General features: G+C 38.9%; 1 protein-coding gene across 6 annotated transcripts; it reads right to left on the minus strand.

Annotated features, from left to right (window-relative positions):
* Positions 1-256: 256 nt before the first annotated feature.
* On the minus strand, positions 257-27,002 carry git1 (G protein-coupled receptor kinase interacting ArfGAP 1). Of its 6 annotated transcripts, none has more exons than XM_083548793.1 (21): positions 26,463-26,944; positions 21,601-21,734; positions 21,413-21,525; positions 20,266-20,371; positions 19,934-20,020; positions 18,961-19,091; positions 18,711-18,805; positions 18,313-18,355; positions 17,740-17,766; positions 17,231-17,279; positions 16,378-16,450; positions 15,758-15,855; positions 15,018-15,129; positions 14,059-14,186; positions 11,736-11,888; positions 10,760-11,038; positions 4,671-4,751; positions 4,475-4,551; positions 4,165-4,335; positions 3,326-3,389; positions 257-3,237 (listed from the first exon to the last, which is right to left on the minus strand). In XM_083548793.1, the coding sequence occupies exons 1-21, from the start codon at positions 26,512-26,514 to the stop codon at positions 3,022-3,024; spliced, it is 2,289 nt and encodes a 762-aa protein (XP_083404919.1). In that variant the 5' UTR covers positions 26,515-26,944; the 3' UTR covers positions 257-3,021. The 6 variants fall into 6 exon arrangements, with proteins under 6 accessions (XP_083404919.1, XP_083404918.1, XP_083404922.1 ...); XM_083548792.1 differs by having other exon boundaries at positions 10,754-11,038; positions 26,463-26,939; XM_083548796.1 differs by lacking the exon at positions 10,760-11,038 and having other exon boundaries at positions 26,463-27,002.
* Positions 27,003-27,140: the final 138 nt, after the last annotated feature.

The following is a 27,140-nucleotide window of genomic DNA, read 5'->3' on the forward strand; positions in this document are numbered from 1 at the left end:
ATTCTATATTAGGGTAATTTAATGGAGCCAAGGAGCTTCATTGCTAAACTTCCGACAAAACACGCAGTATATATTCTTGCCAGTTTGAGATTATTATATAGAGTATTTGGATCCTACTTGCTTTAACTCGGTGAAGGAAGAGAAAACATCACCTGGAAAGTATATATATATATATACACACACACACACACACACACACACACACACACACACACACACACACACACACACACACAAAAGCACTCTTGTAGGACAATTACCATTTTTTTCTTTATTACAAATGTACATCTTATGAGTTTCTATTATGATTTTTTTATTTTATTTTATTTTTTTGCTTCGTTTAATTTCTTTATTTTGTACAATTAACTCTGCTAAAAGAAATTCTCCCATCAGCCATCTCATAACAGTTATGAGGAGTACAATGCAGTGTGTTTGACTTGAAGAAGAGACTATGCAGAAGTAGGATGGGATATGGATGTTTTCGTGTGTGTATATGTTTGCACACAGGCTTGTTCTTGTGTGCATTGATTGTAATATGGCATTAGGCTGCATGGGACATAGCAGAAATTAAACTTGCAGAACTCACACTAAAGGAGCCCAACATTGTGCTGGATATATCATGAAGTCTGTGTGTGCTAAGGCTCCCATTTCCCAACACACTCACTCCATCTTTTCAGGTGCTAACTTCTTAACTATCTATGGTCACAATAAATTGGGTAAAACTCCTCCCAAGAGCCACAGTAAAAGAGCCTTGTGAAAAAAGGCAAAATTAGCAATATGTGTAACACATACTCAATGATTGGGTTCCATGTGTACTACCCAGAGGTAACAAGAAGTCTGGAAGAGATGCCACATAGCTATTTAAAAGACATAAGATGTGCAAAGTAAATGGTAAATTTTCTCTTTAAGAAAAGCAATATCCTATTTCCAAAATAAAAATAAAATAAAAAAACAAGGCGAGTGTATGAAATAATTGAAATCATCAAGGCAAATTGGACAAAATGAGAAAAGTATTTTAAAAGTAAATTAAGGCTTATGTAACGGCAAAAGAACCACAAAAACAAAACTATAACACTGAGAGAGTATTGATGCTATAACGATGACAGTCTTCACCTGGACAGTAAGAAAAGATCAATTAGTTTTAATTAGCTGTCTGGTCAGAGTCACCGTATGCAATTGTCTGATGAAATCTGGATGTGGTCCAAAGAAGAACTTAAAAGTTCTGGTTGTATAAACACCAACAGGCTTCTGTGAAAACTTAACGTGACACACTGTCTAAAAGAAGCCTGAGAATTATTAACATTAATAGTGCTCGGAATACATGATTTGAAAGCTCCAGTTTACAAACCCCACAATATCAAGGCGTATTCATTAGTTAAAATAACTTGTTTGTAGAGCCATAGAGCTCTATAGCTAGTATTCAGCAGTAGGTTGGTGGGCCCTGACTGCTTCTTACAGTTTCATACACACTGGCTTTATGGCTCCAAAAATCAACTAGGGGAGAGCTTTATACAGCACAGCTGTCATTTTTTCCCATTACTGCAACCTGCTGAAGTGCCTGGATAGTAAACTCGGATTGTGCCCTTCTACCATCAGCGCTCACATCCGTATAGCTTATATAACATTGTTACATTGACAGTACACATGCTTTCCAATCAAGAAAATAATATAAACATGAAGTATACTTAATCTGATATTTTCATAAAAGAGAAAAATCTGGTCCAAAAAAATACGCTCACATCAAAATTCTCTAACTCGCTACACTAGTAAAGAAGCCAACTTGATACTCTCAAAGAAAGTACAGTGGAAGAACTGGAGAGGAACCATCCTACCAGAGTGGACCTCTATGTTCCTAAATACAGGCAATGTTACAAACGAGCCAACAAATATGCAGCTTCTAGGAAACAATCACACAATGGAGGGATTGTGAATTGTGAGATGAATGAAGAACTGGATCCATTGCCAAAAGAATGAATGCTGACCTTATTTTCAGACACTGATAAATGTGACTAAGTCAGCCTCAACAGCTGTGAAATCATCGCGGCAGTGTCCTTATTTCCATCGCTATTTCGTTTGGTTATGGTGAACGCAAACTTTTACAGTTCTACACGTCTTCCTGGGGGACAGGTGTTCTGTACGATCATGAGGATCCCCAATACTGAGTAAAAGCTGAGTGTTCCACTTTTAACAATCCCCATTTCTTGACCAAGTGATATTCAATGAAATAACAAAAAAATAATAATAATACATAGTCAACAAAATTAGGAAAAAACAAACATCGATGACAATGATAATCATAACATTAATAAAAAAAAAATAATAAAAAAAAAAAAACTATAGGTCATACACATTACAATAATTCCAGTGTAAGTGTTTTTAAGTCCACATCTTTGTCCCGAGAGGTAAAGGCCAATGGAGTGGCATATAAAAGTAGACTTGAATCAAGAAATATTCAAGAAAATAAAAATGATGAGAACGAGCAGACGTGAGTGTTAAATGTGCATATGAGTCATCATCATATAACTGTGTGTGTGTGTGTGTGTGTGTGTGTGTGTGTGTGTGTGTGTGTGTGTGTGTGAGTAAGAGAGAGAGAGAGAGAGAGAGAGAAAGAAAGAAAGAAAGAAAGAAAGAAAGAAAGAAAGAAAGAGAGAGCAAGATGAAAAGTGCATGTAAAGAGGGATCCCAATAACAGAAGAAGAGAAGTTGTGAGATGATATTTGCCAGTCCGATAAGGGTCTCCCATAAGCCTCCCCCTCTCTTCATCGGTGGTGCAACCTGCATGTAACTTCCTTTTATTTAGATTTTTTTTCTTTTCTTTATTTCCCCAAACATGTGATTCTTACATTTATCCTCATTCATCCCGAACATTCCACATCCAATTAATTCAGGTTTTCCTTTTCTTATTTGTTTATTCCACCTCTTCAACAACCCACTGTTTGTTTGCAGTTCCTTCCTTCACCACCAGTGTGTCTGTAGTGTTTTCTGCAGTGTGTCCCGGCACCCATGAAGCCCAGAGCCGGGTCACTGCTTCTTTTCGCGAGTGGTGATGGTGACGAGCTGCTTAGCGGCCTTGGCTATGTCATAGGCACACTGGATGACCTGCTGTGTGAGGAGCTGGTAATCGACAGCGCTGGCCGAAGGCTCAGAGGGTGCAGCTTTGCGACACTCCACCTGCAGACGTGAGGCGCTAGAGGCCAGCAGCTTGAGAGAGGCGCGCACTGCATCCAGAGCTGGTCTCTGAAGACACACAGCATAAACACTGAGGTCAGGAACTAAGGCTTGTTAAACAGAATGAGCTAAAGGTGGAAAGAGAACAATAACTGACCTTCGGAAAGAGAGAGGCCATCTCTGTCACAGCCGAGTGGATCTTCTCCGAGCATGGCACAAAACTAAAAATCACATTCACGGGTTGTGTTATTTTCACAACATTCATATACTTTCATTTATTTAAAACACATTAAACAAATGTAGGGCAATTGCTTATAGCAGAGTCACCAATGAGAACACAGAAACCTAATCAAAGAAACAAGCAGAAAGGGAATTAATAAATATTTGCAAGATAAAATATATAGCAAGATTAAAAAAAATACAAAAATTCTGTGTAAACAGGTGTTTGTTTTTTATCTATTTTCTAACAACTACTGACAAGGCAAACAAGTTGCCCAACTGTGATGTTCATATACTATACAGTAGGTGGGGTCTAATAAAAATAATAATTATTACTTAAATATTCAGTTACTTATTTTATTATAGTTTCAAGTCTAATTGACTTACTATGTTTTTCATGCTGCTTTTAATACTAATGTGTTTCTCATAGAAGTCAGTGTGCCCTGACTCATTACTACTTTAAAAGATCTTCTCATAATCAATTTAAAAAATAAACTGCCCACTTGAATCCAATTGTGGAAGTTGGTATATTGCATGACAAAATATTTGATTTGTTTCACAGAATGCTGCTGGTTTTATGTTTAAGTAGTTTCAGGAATAAATTCTCACATGACTTCTGTAAATAAATATGAAAAAAAATAAAAAATAATCCATCTACCTCATGTGCTAAATAGTTTCGGCTGAATTTAACGTATAAATGACGTTCCAATTATGAAGGGATCCATTAATGTTTCACGTCATGTTTTTAGACTGTATGAACGTGGATAAAACACCCACCTGTCATGTTTAAACTCCTGTGCTGCTCTCAGCAGCTCCTGGATGTTCTTGGTGACCTGCTCAGTCTTAAGAATGACATCCTCTGTGCAGGGCAGTGTTGGATCTGGCTCCCCCGCATCTCCACTATCCTCTGCCTCCACTCGACTCTCTTCCTCACTGCTGCGGCCCACGCTGTGCCCACAACCATACATGCACACAACTCATAAAATCAGCCCTAACTTATTATATTTGCTAATGGTTAGAATGCTAGTAGAAAACCTACATGTAAGGTTTTAAAAATGAGCAAATACCTAAAACATGATCCACTTACCCAATGGAGGAGTCATATGTTTGAGTGTTGTCGTAGTCACTGTCAGTGCCACTACCATGTTTCTCTAATTTAGGTGGCTAAAGTTAAGATAACAGTTCATCAGCTGAACATCAGCTTACTTTCATTTAACATTCAGACCAATGTATGTTATTTAAAACAATAAACTGAGAAGACTCCACTCTTTTTCTCCACTTACCATGTAGCGCCCCATTTCCATGGAGGCTGACATATGTGATCCTCCATAAGGGATGGGGCCTGCAGAAGACCCTTTTCGCACCTGAAAATGTAAAACAAGAGACACAAGCTTAATGATAAATCTGGGAGAAGCCAGACAGACAGACAGGTGGAAAAAAAAACCTCAAGAAAGACCTCTGCAGAGTTCAACAAAAGGAAGGCAAGCTCTACAGTGAAATAAATGCACTGCCAGTTTCAGTTTACAGCAGTGAAGGAAGCAGAGACTAAGATAAAATATTAAAATCAGAAGAATGATACTGACTGAATCAAGCAGACAGTATCATGAAACAGGAAGACCTGTGAGTGTTCAGAACATGGGAAAAGGAGTTGCTGTTAAATTATATGTAAGATGTCAAGTCAAGACAAGGTCACAACATTGAAGTATATATATGTATGTGTGTGGTGTGTGTGTGTGTGTGTGTGTGTGTGTGTGTGTATGTACGTGTATATTTATATATATATATATATATACAGTGGGTACGGAAAGTATTCAGACCCCGTTAAATTTTTCACTTTTTGTTATATTGCAGCCATTTGCTAAAATCATTTAAGTTCATTTCTTTTCCTCATGAATGTACACACAGCACCCCATACTGACAGAAAAACACAGAATTGTTGACCTTTTTGCAGATTTATTAAAAAAGAAAAACTGAAATATCACATGGTCCTAAGTATTCAGACCCTTTGCTGTGACACTCATATATTTAACTCAGGTGCTCTCAATTTCTTCTGATCATCCTTGAGATGGTTTTACACCTTCATTTGAGTCCAGAAATTTTTGATTATACTGATTGGACTTGATTAGGAAAGCCACACACCTGTTTATATAAGACCTTACAGATCACAATGCATGTCAGAGTAAATGAGAATCATTAAGGTCAAAGGAACTGCCTGAAGAGCTCAGAGACAGAATTGTGGCAAGGCACAGATCTGGCCAAGGTTCCAAAAAATTTTTTGCTGCACTTAAGGTTCCTAAGAGCACAGTGGCCTCCATAATCCTCAAATGGAAGACGTTTGGGACGACCAGAACCATTCCTAGAGCTGGCCGACCGGCCAAACTGAGCTATCGGGGGAGAAGAGCCTTGGTGAGAGAGGTAAAGAAGAACCCAAAGATCACTTTGGCTGAGCTCCAGAGATGCAGTCGGGAGATGGGAGAAAGTTGTAGAAAGTCAACCATTACTGCAGCCCTTCACCAGTGGGGCTTTATAGCAGAGTGGCCCGACGGAAGCCTCTCCTCAGTGCAGGACACATGAAAACCCGCATGGAGTTCTCCAAGATGGTGAGAAATAAGATTCTCTGGTCTGATGAGACCAAGCTAGAACTTTTTGGCCTTAATTCTAAGCGGTATGTGTGGAGAAAACCAGGCACTGCTCATCACCTGTCCAGTACAGTCTCAACAATGAAGCATGGTGGTGGCAGCATCATGCTGTGGGGGTGTTTTTCAGCTGCAGGGACAGGACGACTGGTTGCAATCAAGGGAAAGATGAATGTGGCCAAGCACAGGGATATCCTGGACGAAAACCTTCTCCAGAGTGCTTTGGACCTCAGACTGGGCTGAAGGTTTACCTTCCAACAAGACAATGACCCTAAGCACACAGCTAAAATAACGATGGAGTGGCTTCACAACAACTCCGTGACTGTTCTTGAATGGCCCAGCCAGAGCAATGACTTAAACCCAATTGAGCATCTCTGGAGAGACCTAAAAATAGCTGTCCACCAACGTTTACCGTCCAACTTGACAGAACTGGAGAGGATCTGCAAGGAGGAATGGCAGAGGATCCCTGAATCCAGGTGTGAAAAACTTGTTGCAGCCTTCCCAAAAAGACTCATGGCTGTATTAGATCAAAAGGGTGCTTCTACTAAATACTGAGCAAAGGTCTGAATACTTAGGACCATGTGATATTTTAGTTTTTCTTTTTTAATAAATCTGCAACAGTGTCAACAATTCTGTGTTTTTCTGTCAATATAGGGTGCTATGTGTACATTAATGAGGAAAAGAAATTAACTTAAATGATTTTAGCAAATGGCTGCAAAATAAAAAAGAGTGAAAAATTTAAGGGGGTCTGAATACTTTCCGTACCCACTGTATATATATATATATATATATATATATATATATATATATATATATATATACATACAGTTAGGAAAATAAGTATTTGAACACCCTGCTATTTTGCAAGTTCTCCCACTTAGAAATCATGGAGGGGTCTGAAATTGTCATCGTAGGTGCATGTCCACTGTGAGAGACATAATCTAAAAAAAAAAATAAAAATCCAGAAATCACAATATATGATTTTTAAACTATTTATTTGTATGATACAGCTGCAAATAAGTATTTGAACACCTGTCTATCAGCTAGAATTCTGACCCTCAAAGACCTGTTAGTCTGCCTTTAAAATGTCCACCTCCACTACATTTATTATCCTAAATTAGATGCACCTGTTTGAGGTCGTTAGCTGCATAAAGACACCTGTCCACCCCATACAATCAGTAAGAATCCAACTACTAACATGGCCAAGACCAAAGAGCTGTCCAAAGACACTAGAGACAAAATTGTACACCTCCACAAGGCTGGAAAGGGCTACGGGGAAATTGCCAAGCAGCTTGGTGAAAAAAGGTCCACTGTTGGAGCAATCATTAGAAAATGAAAGAAGCTAAACATGACTGTCAATCTCCCTTGGACTGGGGCTCCATGCAAGATTTCACCTCGTGGGGTCTCAGTGATCCTAAGGAAGGTGAGAAATCAGCCCAGAACTACACAGGAGGAGCTGGTCAATGAACTGAAAAGAGCTGGGACCACCGTTTCCAAGGTTATTGTTCGTAATACACTAAGACGTCATGGTTTGAAATCATGCATGGCACGGAAGGTTCCCCTGCTTAAACCAGCACATGTCCAGGCACGTCTTAAGTTTGCCAATGACCATTTGGATGATCCAGAGGAGTCATGGGAAAAAGTCATGTGGTCAGATGAGACCAAAATAGAACTTTTGGGTCATAATTCCACTAAATGTGTTTTGCAGGAAGAAGAATGATGAGTACCATCCCAAAAACACCATCCCTACTGTGAAGCATGTGGGTGGTAGCATCATGCTTTGGGGTTGTTTTTCTGCACATGGGACAGGGCGACTGCACTGTATTAAGGAGAGGATGACCGGGGCCATGTATTGCGAGATTTTGGGGAACAACCTCCTTCCCTCAGTTAGAGCATTGAAGATGGGTCGAGGCTGGGCCTTCCAACATGACAATGACCCCGAAGCACACAGCCAGGATAACCAAGGAGTGGCTCTGTAAGAAGCATAATCAAGGTTCTGGTGTGGCCTAGCCAGTCTCCAGACCTAAACCCAATAGAGAATCTTTGGAGGGAGCTCAAACTCCATGTTTCTCAGCGACAGTCCAGAAACCTGACTGTTCTAGAGAAGATCTGTGTGGAGGAGTGGGCCAAAATCCCTCCTGCAGTGTGTGCAAACCTGGTGAAAAACTACAGGAAATGTTTGACCTCTGTAATTGCAAACAAAGGCTACTTTACCAAATATTAACAATGACTTTCTCAGGTGTTTAAATACTTATTTGCAGCTGTATCATACAAATAAATAGTTAAAAAATCATACATTGTGATTTCTGGATTTTTTTTATTTTTATTATGTCTCTCACAATGGACATGCACCTACGATGACAATTTCAGACCCCTCCATGATTTCTAAGTGGGAGAACTTGCAAAATAGCAGGGTGTTCAAATTCTTATTTTCCTCACTGTGTGTGTGTGTATATATATATATATATATATATATATATATATATATATATATATATATATATATATATATATATATATATATATATAATATAAAAAACAAATGACAAGGGATGGGTATCGTTTACATTTTATGAATACAGGTACCAATACTGCTTATTGATACCGGTACTTAATGATACTGTTATCGACACTACTCTCTAAAATTTGCAAAAAGACATGATGTAAAAAGATGTTGAAAATTACTGCAGAACTTTAATTCAGTGTTTAAATACCTCTAAGCAATCAGAAAAAGGCACAAAACAAAGCACATTTTTTAATAAAAAGGTCTGCTCATGAAGAAAAGAGAGAGAGAGAGAGAGAGAGAGAGAGAGAGAGAGAGAGAGAGAGAGAGAGAGAGAGAGAGAGAGAGAGAGAGATTTCTGCATACCACAGGACAGCATATATGAACACCATGGGCATAGGAGCACAACAGAATGTAATAAAGAATTCTGCCATCTTTAGCCAGTTGACTGTATTGAAGGGCAATAAATCCTTCACTTCAAAATAATGAAACCCTATGACACTCAGGGTTTTTTTTTCCAGATGTCAACTTTCTAACCATTACTATGGTGAATGGGCTGCTCCTGGGTGCCTGAGACCATGTCCCTGTCTCATTCCTCACTGACTGTGAAACCCTTTCTTTCCTACCGTGTCCTGTGGGGTTATTCTTATTTATATTTACATTTTAGAACTGAGTGGTGTCCCCCAAAGACTACTAGTACTAACTAAAACTTATTTTATAGTGAATGTTGCATTCGCTTGAGGCTTAGGCAGGAGAGTTGATGTTGGAGTTGGAAGATGAGGGAGTTATAGTACATAGTACAGCACACTGCTTGCAGTAGATGGTGTGTTTTGTTTGTAAATGTTTTATTATATTACCAGTGTTGCCTCCTTTCTTCACTATAACACAACTGCATCGGACAAGGGTGTTGCTTAGTTTTGCAACATAACCACACACTTTTGAACATTTCAACACCATCATGACTGACTGTCTGTGCACAAACACAAAATGCACATGTGCATGGATATTACACGTACATTGGCCAAACGTCAGCCATGTGATTTCATCATTCAGGGATGAAAAATGACAAGCAGCAGCTTCTAATTTGCCATTAACACCGAAGTATACAGAGATAAAACTACACAAGTATCGATAACAGCATCTTTTGTCCTGAAGCTTTCGGTGATCCGGTATTAAAGCAAATACCTACCGTAATAAAATATAATATCGGTTCTTGGTACCCATCCCTATAAATGACTAAAAATCAGTAGAAACAAAACCCTACACCCAAAAATGTGACAGAACTTGTTTAACCCATCTGAAAACATAATCAATGCTCTACAGCTATATTTAACCTCCACCCAATGAGTACCAGGCACAACTCACGAGTAAGCATCTAACAGCAGCAAGCATAATCATTGTTTTGATAGAATTGAACTGTGTGTATAACAGTAACCTAGTGCTGTCATACTATGACAAATCATTTAAAAAGCTCAATTTCATATAAGATTGCATTTTACCACAACATATTTTCTGTATTTTGGGAGCAGCAATTATCGATGAACACACTAACTGAAGCAAACAACCAAAGCTGTCTCTAATCAGTACGTTTAAAATGTTCTGTACTGATTTTATATGTTGATGCCAACTCGCAATTTGTATCCAGTAGTGAAAACCTGGTCATTAAACAGTGCAGAAAAAAGAAAAACCAGAGACATTCACACCAATTCAGTCCATTGATCAGACAATCAAGCACCCATACATTCCATGAACTATTTATAGTCTTCGTTCCCAGCTAGCTCATTCGGCAGTTAAGCACAAGACAAGCTTGAGACGGCCTCTCTTGGCACATTGAGCTTCTAATGGCAGAGATACCATCAATCTATGCCTAAAAGAAATCCACCACATTGCCTCAATTCCAAAAAAAAAAAAAAAAAAAAAAAAAAAAAAAAAACCCAGCAGTTCATGCTCCTGTCCATGAACATATAGATTTTTTTTTTCAGTAACATCATCTGGAGTAATTTCCGATGAAGGAAGTGCTGATGTGTGACCATAGGGTGGCAGTAAAGAGCAGTGTGCAGTGTTAATCAGTCATAAACACAAACACAGGTGTAAGCATTGGCTGCCCAGGCAAAAGCAGCAGGCTACCCAGACAAAAAGAGCTAGTAAGGCTGACAGTTAACACAGAATAAAACCAAACAAACAAACAAAAAAAGGTCAGAGTTCAGGGATTAGACGAGCCACTCACACTTACGCTGGAGCCGAGGGGCTGCAGGTGGCCGCTCAGGGAGTCCAGTGCTGGGCTGAGGGCTTTGGGGGCGGCCACTCCGGGCTCATACATCGAAAATGCCTGCCTGTCCCTTCGCAGAGGGGTTGAGGAGGGTGGACCCAAGCTTGAGTCCGCACTGCTCACTCCTCCTGCCCCTCCTCTTACCCCGGTGGGCCAAAGGGCCGGGTTGCCACACCCCAGAGCCCCCACAGGCCCAGACTGAGCCCCCTTTAGAGCTACGTTCTCCGTCTGCATCCGAGAAATCTACAGGGATGAATGGGGGCGAGTCAGCCAGAATACCAGACACACACAAAAACAAACAAAACAAAAACAACATAGAACATGAGTCGTTCCAACAAAAGGGTTTGAGAGAGGTACCAGTTAAGGGCTTAATCATGCTGAGAAAACGTCAACAAACTGGCAAAAGGGGGTACAGGCATTAGATGGGGTGAGTGCATCAGTGTCATTCTCCGGGTGGGTCTAACACATACTGAAATTACACGGCTCAATGTGTGTGCATAGACTTGTTTAAGTGTTGGTCAAATCTGCAATATCAAGTAGTTTGTGCATTTGTGTATGAAAACAAAAGAAGTACTGGCCATCTATAAATGATCAACAGACTCAAAGAACAGACAATAGCAGAGATCAGACAGACCTGATAATCTTCTATACTTGAATATTTTCACATAAACTATCCAGTTCAACACTCTTATCTAAAGAGCATTTACTGCAAACAACTACATCAGACTGGACATAAACCTGAACAGTGAAAGGTACAACTGAACAAAGCTGATCATTATATACTGCCGTGTTAAAACATCTAAACATCTACTTAGGTGGCTACTAAACACTTCATACATTTTAATTTAAAAAAACTGATTTACAGCCTTTACAAAGTGGCCGGGTTAGTGTTTAGTAATTTGTCCCTGCTCCTAGAGGCCCGACTGTAACATGCTTATACCTCTTTCTGAAGTCTCCTCAGCTCCTCACTTAAGTTGTTGTTGACCTTCATGAGCTGCTGGACTTTAGCCTCAGAAGAGGCCAGGGCTTTCTTCACTTCCAGATATTCCTGCAGTGTGATGGGGCCATCCGAAAGATCTGAAGAGTCCATGCTCTGAAACAAATAACACACAAATACATACAAAAAAATAAATAAATAAAATAAATAAATAAGGTTTTAATGTCGGTGTTTTCCAGTGTGTTTTTACTACTTAAAAAAAGTTATGTTTCTTATAAAACAATATAATTATGCTATAAATATAAATGTTAAGTTTAACAGAATACAAAAAAAAAATGATCAGAAAAGACCTGAGGTTTTAGGGTGAGAGAGATTAAGAGCAAGCTGAAAAAAAAAAAATAATAATTAATCAAGGAACCAAGTATTTCATGTCTGTGTGAATCACTGGTGATGCCTTCAGATAGACTATCAGAAAGTATTGGACATTCATGAGACAGAATCTCTTTAATAAGAGTCTCTATTCTATCAGGCAGGAAGAAAAGCAAGAAAAAGTGTTGGCCTAGTTTGTAAAAAGAAAGTCAGAAACACACTGCTTAAAACCTTCTAATAAAATAATCAAGCTGTTGCAATCTCCATATATTTCTCCTTTATCCTGCCAGTTACTATTTGGGTGTACTTCTTGGTGCACACTGTGTGGTTTGGGATGAATTTTCTCTGAAGACGTGCTGGCTTGGCACCAAAATTGTTCACCAGAAAGTCCAAAACATGCAACTTCTCACAGACATGCACAGAGGTTCAGTAGGTATAAATATTCTCTCAGTGTCTGTACTTTTTCATGCAGAAACTGTACAACACATACATTTCTTTAAAGAAAACTGAGCTCGTAAATCTCCAGGACTAAGCAGGAGAAGAAGCATTCTCTTAGTCTCAGCCCTGCCACTTCCTGTGTTGGGAGGGAGCATGTTCAGACACAACTTCCTCTTTCCAGCTGCAGAACAATGGTTCACTGTCATCATTGTTTATTTTGCCCTTTCATCATTCTACAAGTATGAGGTAGGGCTACAGATCCTACTGCAATGCATGCTGGGACAAGTTGTAAAATGTGACATAATTTGCTGTTGCTCTATCGACTTCAGTTGTTAATATAATATTAAGGCTTGGCACGTTCATATTATTGCACATTAACATCATAATAAATTAGCATTATGATTCCTTTGTTTCTTGCTGTTCAATATAACTAAACTGATTAAAAAAAAAACTACTAAGTGTTTCAGCCAAGGCCAGATGTACGCACAGGCTGACAGATATAGCTTGGACCAAATAGAAAAGAGAAAACACTATGAATAAATATTTAGAATTTCAGTCTTGTGAAATAAATATTATTTTAAGAAATAGTGCTGCTCATTTTTGCTATTTCAATACGTTGAAAATCAGTGTTTTTTTTTTATTAGATTTGCTCAGTTTTTGTTCAGTCCTGATTTCTAGTGACAATAAGAGGAAACACAGATGCATCAATTAGGCTTATAATGTATGCTAGCTATCAGTCATTGTCAAATAATGTGACAAGATTAATATAAAAATAATTAATGGATAAAAGGTGCAATAAAGAAAAATAAAAAAATATGGAATATATTGAATATATTTCTCAATATAAATCCCAATGACAACATTTCAAATATAATATTATAAAATTATATAAAAATATATATGTAATTTATTTATGGATACCATTCATACTAGCAATGTCATAGCTTTTTTCTATAGGCTACATTGCTGCCTGTTAACCTCCAATAGTGGAGTTAGTTGTGTCCTGCTACATTGAGCATGAGTTCAGCCAAGGTGGTGGCATTGAATGTGTCTCGTCTCACTACTCTGGTAAAAATTAGTTACATATTTATTTATCCAGTTATTTCTGGTCATTAGTGCACATGCATAATTTAAAAACTACTTAAGTCCACATGTTCTGAATGTCGTTATATAAAAAAAAAGAGCAGATAGATTTAGAGTTAAATTCTTCTCAAAATATACACAGTATTTGTATTTACACAGACAAACAGATTGGTTCATTTTTTTAAGCAGTAAAGAAATTAAAAACGTTATAACAAAACCCCACATTCTTATTAGCGCTGTTATCAAAACCTCAGGAAACTATTTAATACAGTGGAGTCTTCTAGCACTGTGATGTGATATTTTTGCTTCATCACCCCCTGTTAGATACAGAGCTCAAAAAACAAAAATAGCCTGTTTCTCACTCATCCTTTTCTGATGAGGTTCAGACCGGACCATTTATATTGCAGCATATTTATGTGCATGTTGAAGAGCTGACCTTAGCACGGTTGTTGCGCTGAGCGTTGTTGTTGTTGTGTGCAGTTATTTCACTGTCTGTGTCCTCATCAGAAGCTACGCTATCATAGTCGTGCTGGTCATCGTCTGCCTGGCTCACGTCTAAAGGCTCTGAAACACCCAGCAGTGTTAAAACACAAGCACAGAAACAGAGCTAGCAAAATCATTTCAGTCTAAAGCTGCCAGGTGTGCATCATGATTTTAAACTATTATGTAAAGAGAATACCCCATACCCTCTTTTGCATCTGTAGCACATGTGTGATTACCATTGACAACACATTTACCTTTACTGAGAACAAAAACTCTGTTTACTTAAACTTTGGTTAAAATTAAAGTATAAAGAACATTAGGCCAGAACACTGGGGCCGGGTGCCATGTTTGTGTTTGGACCTTGGATGCCTGGAAAAATTATTAAGATCTAAATTTTGATGTATGTGGACATCTGTGTATTAGACTCCAGGGATAAACACCATGAAAAATTTAGCTTCTAGTAGTAAAAATATGTCTGTTAGCTATGTGTAAAAGGTAAGAGAATCTTTAAAACATTAATTCATAACATTTAGTTCGAAAGCAGTCAGTGTTGTGCAACTGAGATCTCAAGCTTTTTATGTTGGTCATCTGTCAGGTCTTTCAATCAAATCAAAAAGCTCTTTCTTCTAGCATTGATGCTATATGTTTACTAAAAAGCATAACAGTCTGTAACAAGTGCCTGATTGGAGTAGATTCAATTGTAAATAAACTGAATTTACTTCTATAAGTTCTATAAAAATGTTTTGCATGAATTTTGACTATTAATATATTTATATAACTTTAAAAGAAAACAGGTTCTAAGTTCTGTTCCCAGAACAGGCAGATGTGTTTAAACTGTGACACAAATGAGAAAAAAAAAAGTATTCAAGAGTGTTTCTTTAAATTATGAGACAGGAATGCAGGATCTCTCACCAGTGGGACTTGTTAGGCCTTTGCCTTGTTGCCGCCGCTTGGCGTCGCTGAGAATGTCGATGATTAGTGTAGCAAACTCTCGTGCATTAAAGCGTGCCAACTTCTGACGGCCCTGTGGAGAAAAAAAGTTACTCCTAAGACTGCTGGTTCAAAAAAGAACAGAAAATACTATTCTATTCAAAATATATTCTTAGTCTACAAAAAGAAAATGCTGTTAAGATTGTTGACGTGGCAGTGAGCACAATGTTTGGCCAACTGCATGTGTGTGAGAAAATCATCCCACATAATTTATAAACAGAGCAAACAGGAAACAATCTGATTGGCTAATCACTGCATGGAAACCATGCTGCATGCGGATCCACAGTAGTCTATTTCAGCTGAGGAAACGGGAGAACAAGAGTAAGACAAAGTGCAAGAGACACAGAGTTAAACAGTGGAAATGTTAAGTAAGGGAGGCTACCAGTCATACTGCCCTCTTTCTCGCTGCTTTTTTTCCTACTGTGTGGTGGCTAGCACAGGCCCTATGTCATTGTAAAACCACAAACTATTTTTAGACCTGGGCTCTACTAATTTCACCATACACAAATATCAAGGCAACTCTGCCCTGCTCTTTTTTCCAGCTGGATTCCTTCATTCCTTCAAAGTCTGCCTGATCCAGGCTTGTTCATCCACATCTGGACCATTCTCTCATTGGCTTTTCACAACAGACTGGCTGATACTTATAAGCGTGTGTGTATTACCTGGTTGCGTGTGGCTGAATATTCAGGGTTGACAGGTAAAAAGGGAACAGCACTCCTCTCTGTGACCAGTGTACTATGGTTCTGAGTCGTTAGCCACACTGTGAGCAGGACAGAAAAACTAAGCATTAACAGAAATAAAGATGAGGAACAGTATTACAAAGCAAGGTAATCTTATAGCCCACTCCAAACGCCCACATGCACAATCCCACACAGATGCCATGTGTTTGGAAAAAAACGTTATCTAAAAAAATTACAAAAAGAAACAGGCTGCCTTCCTGGGTATGTGTGTGGCCCCTTGCCTTCTACCTGGTGCTGCTTACCTGAGAGACTCAGCCTGCAACCCCAGCTGCCACGAATCCTACCTCACAGAGGAGGAAGGAGGGAGCAAGAGACAGAAAGAAAAAGAGGAGGAGGAGAGCAGTCCTGAGGCGACTTAACTGACTCACTTGTTCTTATTTTCTCTCTCTCTCCCTCACTCCTCCCTTCTTCTCTTCCTCCTCCAGTCTCCCTCCCTTCCCTGCAGCTGGACTGCTTGGCCAGTGCCTTCTATAGTCAATGTTTATACAACATCAAGTGATGGGAAAAAAAAAATAGGAGAAAAAAAGAGAGAAGTGTCATACCAGCATCGTTCTCCCTACGGTCGACCTCATCATAGACATCCATGGCCAGCTCCTCAAACAAGCGGTTATTTAGCTGTGTGTGAGACACAAACTATATATCAAAACATGGTAATACATTTCAGAGTGCTCTGTGTTGAGGCTCTGCAGAAGCACAAAGGTAAGCAAAATGAGAGAAATGTGCACAGGCAACAGGAACACACAAATGTAGCATTTGGGAGAAACAATTTAAACCAACAAATCAGTCAAAGACCCATAAACCGACAAACTGTATTCTTCAAATATCACACCAAATGCATTGAAAAGACGTCTACCACTTTTTAATAAATAGTCAACATGGGCTCATGCCAACACATACAGTACATCCGTTTTTCCACTGACAGCACAGATATTGGTCAAAAAGTTGTGTGTACCACATACTACATTTGAATAATCCATGGTTTTATCACAACAATCCCAGAGTAATTTACAAAGTTATAAATCTTACTGAGAACACGTCTAAAAACAAATGATTTCACAAGGTATTTTAAATGTGGTGCTTCTTGAAGCAAAGTTTTGTTGTCAGAAAATCCTTTGTTATTAATAATAATCCTCAAATCCCTTGTTCACTTTTTATTTTGAGTTACTCAAATTGTTTTGATGGGAATTAAATAATGGGAGCAAAACACTGCGCGATCCCAAGTTCACACTTTCAGACATTACCCATAGTCAGTTTTGCCAGCTAAAAACTGGTTCTTGTGGTGAATTGCAAAGTGTTTTAGATCAGGCACCGGATTCAATTAGTACCAGCAGCTTGTCAGTGGAAAAATAAAAGATAAGAATGGTGAGCGCTCTCACCTGCATACTGAATACTCACCGCTTGAAGCTTCTTCTTGGCAGCCTTGGCCAGTTCAGACAGGTCCAGGCTACACAGAGACAAAGACACAGACATAGGCGTAAAAGTGCACCAGAAATGTACAGACAGAGAAAGATGATGAGAGAGAGAAGGAAAGAAAAAAGGTGAGAGTGGATAGATGAAGCATGACACTAGGGCAGAAGAGGTGTCAGGGTCAGAAAGAAAACAAAACAGGCAGAACAGCGTTTGGGTTTGACGACGTTCTTGCAAACTCCGCACTTCAAGTATTTTATGTAAATTGGATATTAAGGTATTAACAGATGAAAACAAATCAATTAAAATCACAAGCAGTAGAAAAACAAAAACTGTCTTAATTGGTTAGAAATTTTAATTTCAAAATCCATCTTATGCTGTTGCTCTATTCGCCTGCTTCATTCTTCCAAACACTGGCATCCAAATAAAGGACATATGAAGAGCAAAGGGAAAAAGAGAGAGGTTATGGAGAGGGGAATAAGAAGAAGGTGAGATACCTCTGTGTTGGGCACTTAGGGCGCGCTCTGCCTCCACAAAGAGCAGCAAGATGGGGAAAACAGAGAATGCGTGAGAAAGACAGTCAAAGAACGACCAAGATATACAAGTACACAGACACAGGGACAGAGACAGAGAGAGAAAGAGAGATAGAGCAGGAGAGAGAGTGAGAGATTGTTAGAGATAAAGACAAAGAGAGAGAGGAAGTGAGACAGAGAGATTGATTGACCCCATATAAACACTCTTGCAGTATGTGTGACTGTCTTGCTTTAAGAATGAGAGGCAATAAAACATCAGGCAGAAGTAAGATGTGTGCACTGATTTAAAGTGACTGACAGTATGGCGCAACCTGCTGGCCAACACACTTAAATACAATAACTGAAATAGCAGCTCGGTGTTATGTGTCTAGCATGAGTGCGAAGTACAGTGAAGAAAGCACACGTACAATGCATCGTGCCATGCCATGCCATTCATAGCACAATCCTCATAAGTGTAATCAATTATACTAATACAGATGCAGAAATCAAAACAGTCATGTAAAAATCTAAATCATAAACACACACTTATACACACACCTGTCTGCCATCTGAGGGATGATATAATGTCCATTCTTGTGATCTGCAAAATAAAAATCAAGTAAAATGTTAACGTTCATCATCAGATCAGATCATCAGTTTATTTGTCATGCAGGGTTCTTGGCCCTTTTCCAAAACATCACAGGCTTTCAAAGCCCAATTATCATGTTCAAAAGTAAAATGAAATGTGTTGCACTTATGCAAAAAATTTAAATAAAAAAGATTTCAAATTCAACAAATTCAGATATTTAATACTTTGGAATTTGGCAACAATTCCATCCAATTATGAAAATGCCTTAAACTTGGTAGTTTTTTCAGACTTGGGCAAGAACCCCGGAGGAGAAGTTACGCCAACGTGAGGTCATCCTTTACTCGTAAAAGAGCAGCTTAGAGTCTACCTGGACGACGGCCACACAGATAGAAAGCCAGCCTGTCTGTGAGCTCATACTGACATTCCACCAAGCGCTCTGCTAACTCCACCTGGCCAGCCTGCCTGTGTACCAAACACACAACAACAAAATGAATGTGAGAAACAAAAGCCAGCAAATGCACGGTATTTACTAACAACAGTAATAAAATCAGCCAGAAAGAAGAGAAAATGGCTTAATTTTTCTCGTGTGAGTAGATTCTGATCAAGTGCTTTTGTACCTGGCATAATCCATTGGTGTGCGGCCGTTGATGTCCGGCGCTCCGGGGTCAGCTCCGTACACCACAAGCAGCTCAGCCTGCAGGACCTGACCTGCTTTTGCAGCCACGTGCAAAGGAGTAGTGCCTTTTTCCTGCAGTCAATGTCAAAAAGGGAGAGCTTACAGCTATAGCCCCCCAGGCCACTGAGCTGATATTAGTCTACTAATACTCATACTGAGATAAAGAGCAGCTGGATTAACCTGCTTTTAAATGTTTAATTGCCTGTGTATGATTTGGGCTTGCATTATATAATCCAGAATACTTTCAGAAATATTCTACTCTCTAAAAAGCACATGTTTGGCATTGCAGAAGTGCCAAATATATTAAAGAAAAATTATAATATCCAAAAACATCAATGTCAATTATCAATAATTTGTAACTGCAAAACCACAATTATAATCTACAGTAAATAAAATTTACAAAATTGCCCAAGTCCTTGCCTTGTCTTACATTACAAGCCTTATTTATATTTTTGATCATAATGGTTTTTTGACAGGTTTAATTTGTGAGCCCAAATGCCTCATTACCATCATTAATGTGCACAGTAGAGATGATATTCATCAATTAATTAGTAATTGAAAGAACAACGATTTGGGTTAAGAAAACTCTATGACCATTATATATGTAGCACACGTGCGGCAGATAATTTCACCATGTTTAATCGGTAAGCCCACAATGCTATAGACAAGAGGAAAAGCCCTCCAAGAGAAATACAAAAAAATAATAATTCTTTACAAATATAGATGCATGTGTAAAATTCTAATTAGAGAAATAAAAAAAATTAAAAAAAATTTTTTACATAATATTTAGTTTGTTTCATGCAATACTACCAAGATTAACCAAGCCGTGTAGAGAATTCTGCTTGTGATCCCATTTCAGATAATAAATAAATTAAAATGTAGTTAGTCTGCATGATACAAATATTAAGACTTACAGGATGAAAGAAGTTGGCCTGAGCTCCAAGAGACAGCAGTCGCAGACATGTCTCCAGACTTCCTGTCCGCACACTTGAATGTAATTGCTGTAAGCAGGAGACGAAAAGAGAGAGAGAGAGCGAGAGCGAGAGAGAGAGAATCTTCTGTGAATCTTCTCATCGTCACTACTCAACAGAAGCAGCTTGCATTACTTTCAAGCAGGACCTCATTAAGAGCATTAAGGAGCCTCCTGCAGTGACTGTCTGTTAATTTTTCATGTGGGAGTTGAGAGCAGAAGGGAGATGGGCTTTGCCTCTCATCAGGCTCTGTTGACCTTTCATCATTTCCTCACCTTACTGAGATCCTTGCTGGTGACCCCATCATCATCACGGCACGGTAGTTTGTGGACAAATGCTAGCATCTGATACTTGGCGCGAATGAACTCTGACTTGGTGGGGCTGCCGAAAGAAGCCAAAAAAATATGACTGACATGACATAACATCTACATACAATACATCAATAGAGCACAATATACAAAAAAAATCTAGTTTACATTTAACCTTGGCAATCAATAAAGTATTTCAATCTTTCTAGCGAACATCTACAATCAGAACCATTATTTCACAGTGTAGTCCTGAGAAAATGAATAGTAGACCCCATCTCTATCACTGTCCATTTTATCATCCATCTAATCCATCATTCATTATAATCCATCATTTATTATGCCTACACTTAAAGAGGTAACATTACCTTAACTGACTGATGGGAGCACAAGAAGCATGACCTATTTCTGTTTTATGGTGAGGTTTCATTTTAAAAATTCTCTGATAAAATTAGGGATGCATTGATGCTACTGGAATCAGGTCTCAGCCTGATACTGTGCTTAATTACTCAAAGAAACTCCCCAAGAGCATTATTCTATACCAGGTGGTGCTTTGTGGCCTATCCCTGGTGTGTGCTGTTGTGCTAAAGATCACACGAGACAAAATGACAGCCATCGAAAATTATTTCACCAGTAATGATGGCAATCAAAGCAAAGCAGACTGCAAAGTGTGATTTGCAAAAAAGGTCAAGAGGAGGTACTGCACCACTTTCCTACAATTTGAATGACTGAATAAGGCCGTTTTAATGTTAAACTCAGCAATCAGGAGTTCATGGCGAGGAACAGGGGATTGAGCAGGAACCGCAGGAAAAATATATACAATTAAGCATCTATATATCAAATTATTTTAGTTTAAGGAGAGCTTGCATGGGATTTAAATTACAGTAAGACATTTGATATTAAGGTTATTGTGAGGAGTGTAGTATTTTCTAAAATGATATTAGCTTGCCTGGGGAAATGACAAATTGTATAAGCTCTAAGAATAACCCAATACTATGAGTAACAAAAAGGCTATCTTGTAACCAATTACAGTGAAGCCTTATGAAACATGGACCACATCTTGTTCTTAGTAAACAAAGCATGTTAGGGATGTTAGCATCTGCTAATTTTAACTTACTGGACTTTATCTTGGGGGTTAGGTTTCCTTCGACCACTCTGAACCTGAGCAGGGTCCAGTAGTGAATGCTCCCAAATGGAGTTAGCACCATTACTGGCCAGCGTCTGCACCATCTGAAATTCACACACGGAAATGACATATCCAGAATGCACTAACAGAGCCTCTATCCAAATGCAGTCTGTGCATACCTGTAGTAAGGAAGGAGGCCAGCCGCTGTGGCGCAAATGCTTGACGATGGAGATGTGGCGTCCGAGGCTCCTGTGCACAGAGCAGCACTCATCGCAGATCAGCACCCCTCTGTTTATACTGCTCCAACCCGGATCTGGAGAAACACAATGAGAAAGTATGTTCAATTACTCAATATCACATTTACTGGTATAAATAGGGAAGAAAAAAAACACCAACACCAATGTAAAGCATAACCAATAATGCAGAGGTCCTTCAATAAGACAAAACATCTCCAGGATGATAGAATTATGGGGTTTTTTTTATAAATATATCAATATTGATATATATTTTGTTGCAAAACCTGTATATGGACCATGGACTACAGTATGACGTACATAGAAATCATTGATGGATTACAATAAAACTAAAGTTTTCTCCAAAATACCGCTTCTTTATTCTACTAAATAGAGAAAGGTTTTTGTTTCAGGTACTGAAATTTGGCATCATTATCAAAAACATGCTAGCCAATCAAAAGTGTCACTTTATACTGAGAACTGTAATTTCTATGTATTGAACAGTAACATTTTCATCTACATTCTTGATAATGTTCTAAGAAAACATGATATTTAAAGCTTTCTGAAGCATGTATTTAACCATTCACAGAAACATCCCTGATAACTGAGCTAAAAATAAGACATTAACACTAAAAAGAACACCACAAAATTAACAAACAAAAAGACATGCAAGGTGAGAAAATAGCAAATGTATGTGAACAGAAAAAAACAGAAGCAATTCAATATTCAAGACAAGACTGTTTTTTATTATGACTGTCACAACATTTTAGGATGGTCCTAAAGAACGCATTAGTCTGAATCCCTGTCACGGTATGAAACACTGTGACACACACACACATGCTCGCGCACACACACACACATGCTCGCGCACACACACACACATGCTCGCGCACACACACACACATGCTCGCGCACACACACACACATGCTCGCGCACACACACACACATGCTCGCGCACACACACACACACACACATGCTCGCGCACACACACACACGCTCGCGCACACACAGGACTGTTCTCCTCCATCTTAACCACACTTCAGCTGCAGTTTCACACAAACACTTATACTCACCCACACAATACTGTAACCAAGCCTTTCATGCGAATGCAATTATTCCTCTCTGATTATTCTTGTGAAACAAAGTGACAGAAAGATCTACAGCCATCCATCCATCTATCTATATCAGCACCACAGCACAACATGCATCCACTCCAGCTGATGCACTCATCCCCACTTCAAACCACACTATTATCTACATTCCTCCGGCATGTCACATGCGACAATTACATGCTGCTCAGCTGCAACAAGAAGAGCTGCAGCATTGCAGGCAGGAACAGAGTCGATAAGGATCCGACCCACCTCTATCTCACTTACTATGAATATAGGCTAAGCAGGACAATGCATACAGTGCAGAAAACTGAAGGCAGGTAACTGCTCCACGCAACCAAGCGACTGCAGGTAATAACACCACGGCTATAAATCAGCAGACATTATAATGCAGGGAAGAGCTAAGAGGAGATACACACAGAGAAACAAACAATCCTGAAAAGAGAGCAGCTGTGTGTAGAGCAGCTGCCAAAGTGGCCCCCCTTCCCCATGGGGCAGATGGAAGACACGGAAGCAAAGCCAATGCCGCAAGACCCCAATTTATGATGACATGGCAAACTAACAGCAAATAAAATAAAATAAAAAATAATAATAAAACATGGTAGGACATGCTTTTATAGGAAAATAATCCACAGTATGGTGTGGTGATGCTATTCCAATGTTGATTATTACCCTAAAACAGCACAATTATATTCCTTTTATACCATTTTTTCAGTTATTAATAAAAAAACAAGCTGTGCTTTTTAATTATTTATAGTTAAACTTTATTTTAAAGAACATGAGACACATTCATTCCTCCACCAGCCTCTCTTATTTCTCTTTCTTAAAGTTAAGAAAACTAAATATCAAAATACATCACAGCTTGTTGTGCTAAACAATAAAACAGAAGTCTTAAAACATGGAAAACGTACTGGCACCAAAACTCCAGGAAGCTTTACCACATCAAATGTGTTTTTCTTTAGCAAACAGCAACACTGCTTTTAATCTGTTTAATACCCTAAGATTACACAGTAAGCTCAATATGAATTATCTTTTACTACAGATACAATGTATTAGAGCAGCGTGTTAAAAGAAAACCCGTGATTTGCCGACCCATAACATTAAATCACACACTCTGGGAGCTTCATGGGATACAATTCATGACATGCAGTTTTAAATGTCTTATATTTCTATCTATCTATGTAATGTATAGATGGGCAATGTGTCTGAAAATATTTTATTTAATGTCTACATAAGTTAATATTCTAACAGAAAATAGTGGGGAAAGGATAATATTATCAACCCTGAGTCAGTTTACCAGTCACTTAATCAGGAACACCTGTACACTCATGCAGTTGTCTAATAAGCCAATTAAACGGGAGTAGCACAACGCAATAGACCATGCAGATACAGGTCAAGAGCTTCAGGTAATCTACTAAGTTTTAAATCTTCTTGAAAGCAAAGGCTTTCAGACTGAAACACCTTATTGACGAAAACGATCAGGAGAATGACCAGACTGGGTTAAGCTGACAAGAAGTCTATACTAACTCAAATAAGCACTCTTTACTTTACTCTTTAACCGTGACAACTGGAGTGCACAGAAAAGCATTTCACAGCAGCCCAAAAGATTCCTGGTCAGATTCCTGGTCTTGGCTGACAGAAGTGAATCCTGGTATGACCAAGACTGTTGGAACTTTTGATGTTTGTGTGTTGATATGCTTTTCTGATCATCACAGTTGTAAATAGAGATTATTCAGGTGGGTATTGAATTAGCTGAAAGTCAAACCAGTCTGTCCATTTTCTTCTGACCTCTCTTTTCTACAAAATAATCGTTTTTGTTTTTCACACCATTATGTGTATTCTCAAGAGAGTGTGTGTGTGTGTGTGTGCGTGTGTGCGTGTGTGCGTGTGTGTGTGTGTGTGTGTGTGTGTGTGTGTGTGTGTGTGAAAAACCCAGGAGATCAGCAGGTTATGAAATATGCAAACCAGCATGTCTGGCACCAGTATCCATGCTACTATCAAAGTCACCAAATTCACGCTATTTATTGATTCGTATACTTGATTACCTATCCATTACCTCAGACCATTGTCCCAAGCAGCCTGACAGAATAAAACAGATTATGAATATAACTCTTAAAATTATAAAATCAGCCAATAAAAAACGTTATCCCTAATGAGCAAAGCAGTGGTAAAAGTGGCAAGGAATAAAACTCCCTGAGCTGGTATAAGGAAGAAACCTTGAGAAGTACCAGACTCAATAGGAAACCCATCCTCATCTGGGACACCAAATGTCCACTCATTATCGATCCATGTAGATGTTGAGGTTATCAACTGGTCACTGATGGACACTTGAATGCAAAAACTGTGTATAGAACAGTTGAGCGCATATATGAATTAAATTATTGGAGTTCACCTAGAACAGTTAATATATTAATTCATTTAAGAGCTAATATAGAACTGCTCATATGTTCATTAATTTGTAAAAGTTCATAGTACAAATATGACTTATTAATTATATTATATTAATGCATAGTACATATATATATATATATATATATATATATATATATATATATATATATATATATATTAAATGATAGCTGATGTAGATCCTGCTCATATATAATTTATATGAAAAAATAAGAAATTCATTTGAAAGAAATATCAATTAAAATTCAGTAGATCGTTGTTGTTTTTTTTATTTACTTTGAGTAAATCTTTAGACAATGATACGTTGCCTTTCGTGGTGTGAAAAACTAGAGTTCTCAGTGTACGAGCTCAGCAAAGGGGGACACCATAACCTGCATTCTCCTTTATAACCCTGATATTTTACTCAATTAAATCAGCTACAACATGCACAGCTGATGTTCAGGCTGGTCAGACAAGTGACCATGCAGTAGCAAAGTTAAACAGCTAAATCTAAGATACAAAACACTCAGAACAACAGCTTCGCCTATTAAAAATATAACTTATAGCCATTAAAAACCAGAGTCTGAGCAAATATCAAATCACAACTAGGCAACTAACCAACCAAGTTTGACAGCTAACGACTCAACAGTACAACAGCTTTAGCTAGTTCTCCAGCTAGCTTGAGTTACTTGGGCGTATTGACTGTTTACACAAAATAAAGTCTTATTAACTCCAAAACAAACATTCCTAATCTAAAAAATAACAACTTAATCTTTTTTTTTTTTTTAAGAAATTAAAACTGAACTATAAGAAAAAGATACGCACCAGAGGCTGCTCGTTAGCCTAATCCCGTTATCCTGATTCGGTTTTAACCGGGTTTCCAGATTATAAATCTTATTAAAACCTCGTGTGTGAAGCAAAACTCAGGTCAAATCTATTTAAAGAAAGTATCCCAAACCAGTTTATGGCAATAAAATATCGAGGACACAACTAAACCACTGTATAGCTAGCTATATTCCGTGGCTAGCTTCATGGCTAACAACAAGGATTAGCCATAGAAAATCTCGACCTACACTTCGCCAAATCCGCGGTACTGGTTTCATGACGTGATAGATAATCTAGAGAACAGACTGTTTTTCTATTTTAAAAAATGTACGTTTGACATTTTATCCCAAAACAGGTTTATGGTCGCTGACTTTGTTGTTTTTGGGGTAAGAGGGGCCACGGGCCTAACTGCTCTCCTCCTCCTCCTGCCCCAGAGCAGCACTCAATCTCAACCAGCCGAGATCTGAACCGTAACCGAACGTACCTGGCGCACTGCAGTCTGCACACACCTCACTTCTCTGGACTTTCCTGGACATGTTAGGAAACGCCACCTTTGGTTTGCGATTACGACGCGAATCACGGGCCAAATGTCGACGAGGTCTCGCCGTTCCACTGAGCAAGCGACTGCAGCTTGGATGCCGCCCCGAATGTCCGGAAGCCGGCGGAGAGCTTCCCGATGCTCCAGCTCCTCTCCCTGTTCTAGCCTGATTTCACTGCCCTCTGCAAACCAGTTTCAATCACACAAACACTTTGTTGGCGCTCGAAAATGCGACCCGAGATAGGAAACACGGATCTGGATATCTCTTCTGTCTGTCCGGCGTGTAGTATTATCATTACCCGAGTCCCGCAGCCCGCAAGCACGCGCGCGCGCACACATACACACAGTAATGGGTTTTATTTCCATGCAGCAGCCTGAGCGCGCTTGTAGGTTGTGGCAGGCTGCATACTGTCTCCCTCTGACGTCCTGATCAGCTCGCGGGGGTCATTGTGTAGTGGGAGGCAGAACACATACTCTCACATACACACACACGGCTTTTGTATACATATGTTCCTAATAAATGACAATTTGTTATTTAAATATCCCACAAAAACAACAACAACAACAACAAAGCTTTTCAAAGTCACTGACATCCAGTTGTCTACTCTGGGTTTTCAAAATGAT

Source organism: Silurus aristotelis, assembly GCF_946808225.1.
Source record: "Silurus aristotelis genome assembly, chromosome: 8".
Classification (NCBI taxonomy): domain Eukaryota; kingdom Metazoa; phylum Chordata; class Actinopteri; order Siluriformes; family Siluridae; genus Silurus; species Silurus aristotelis.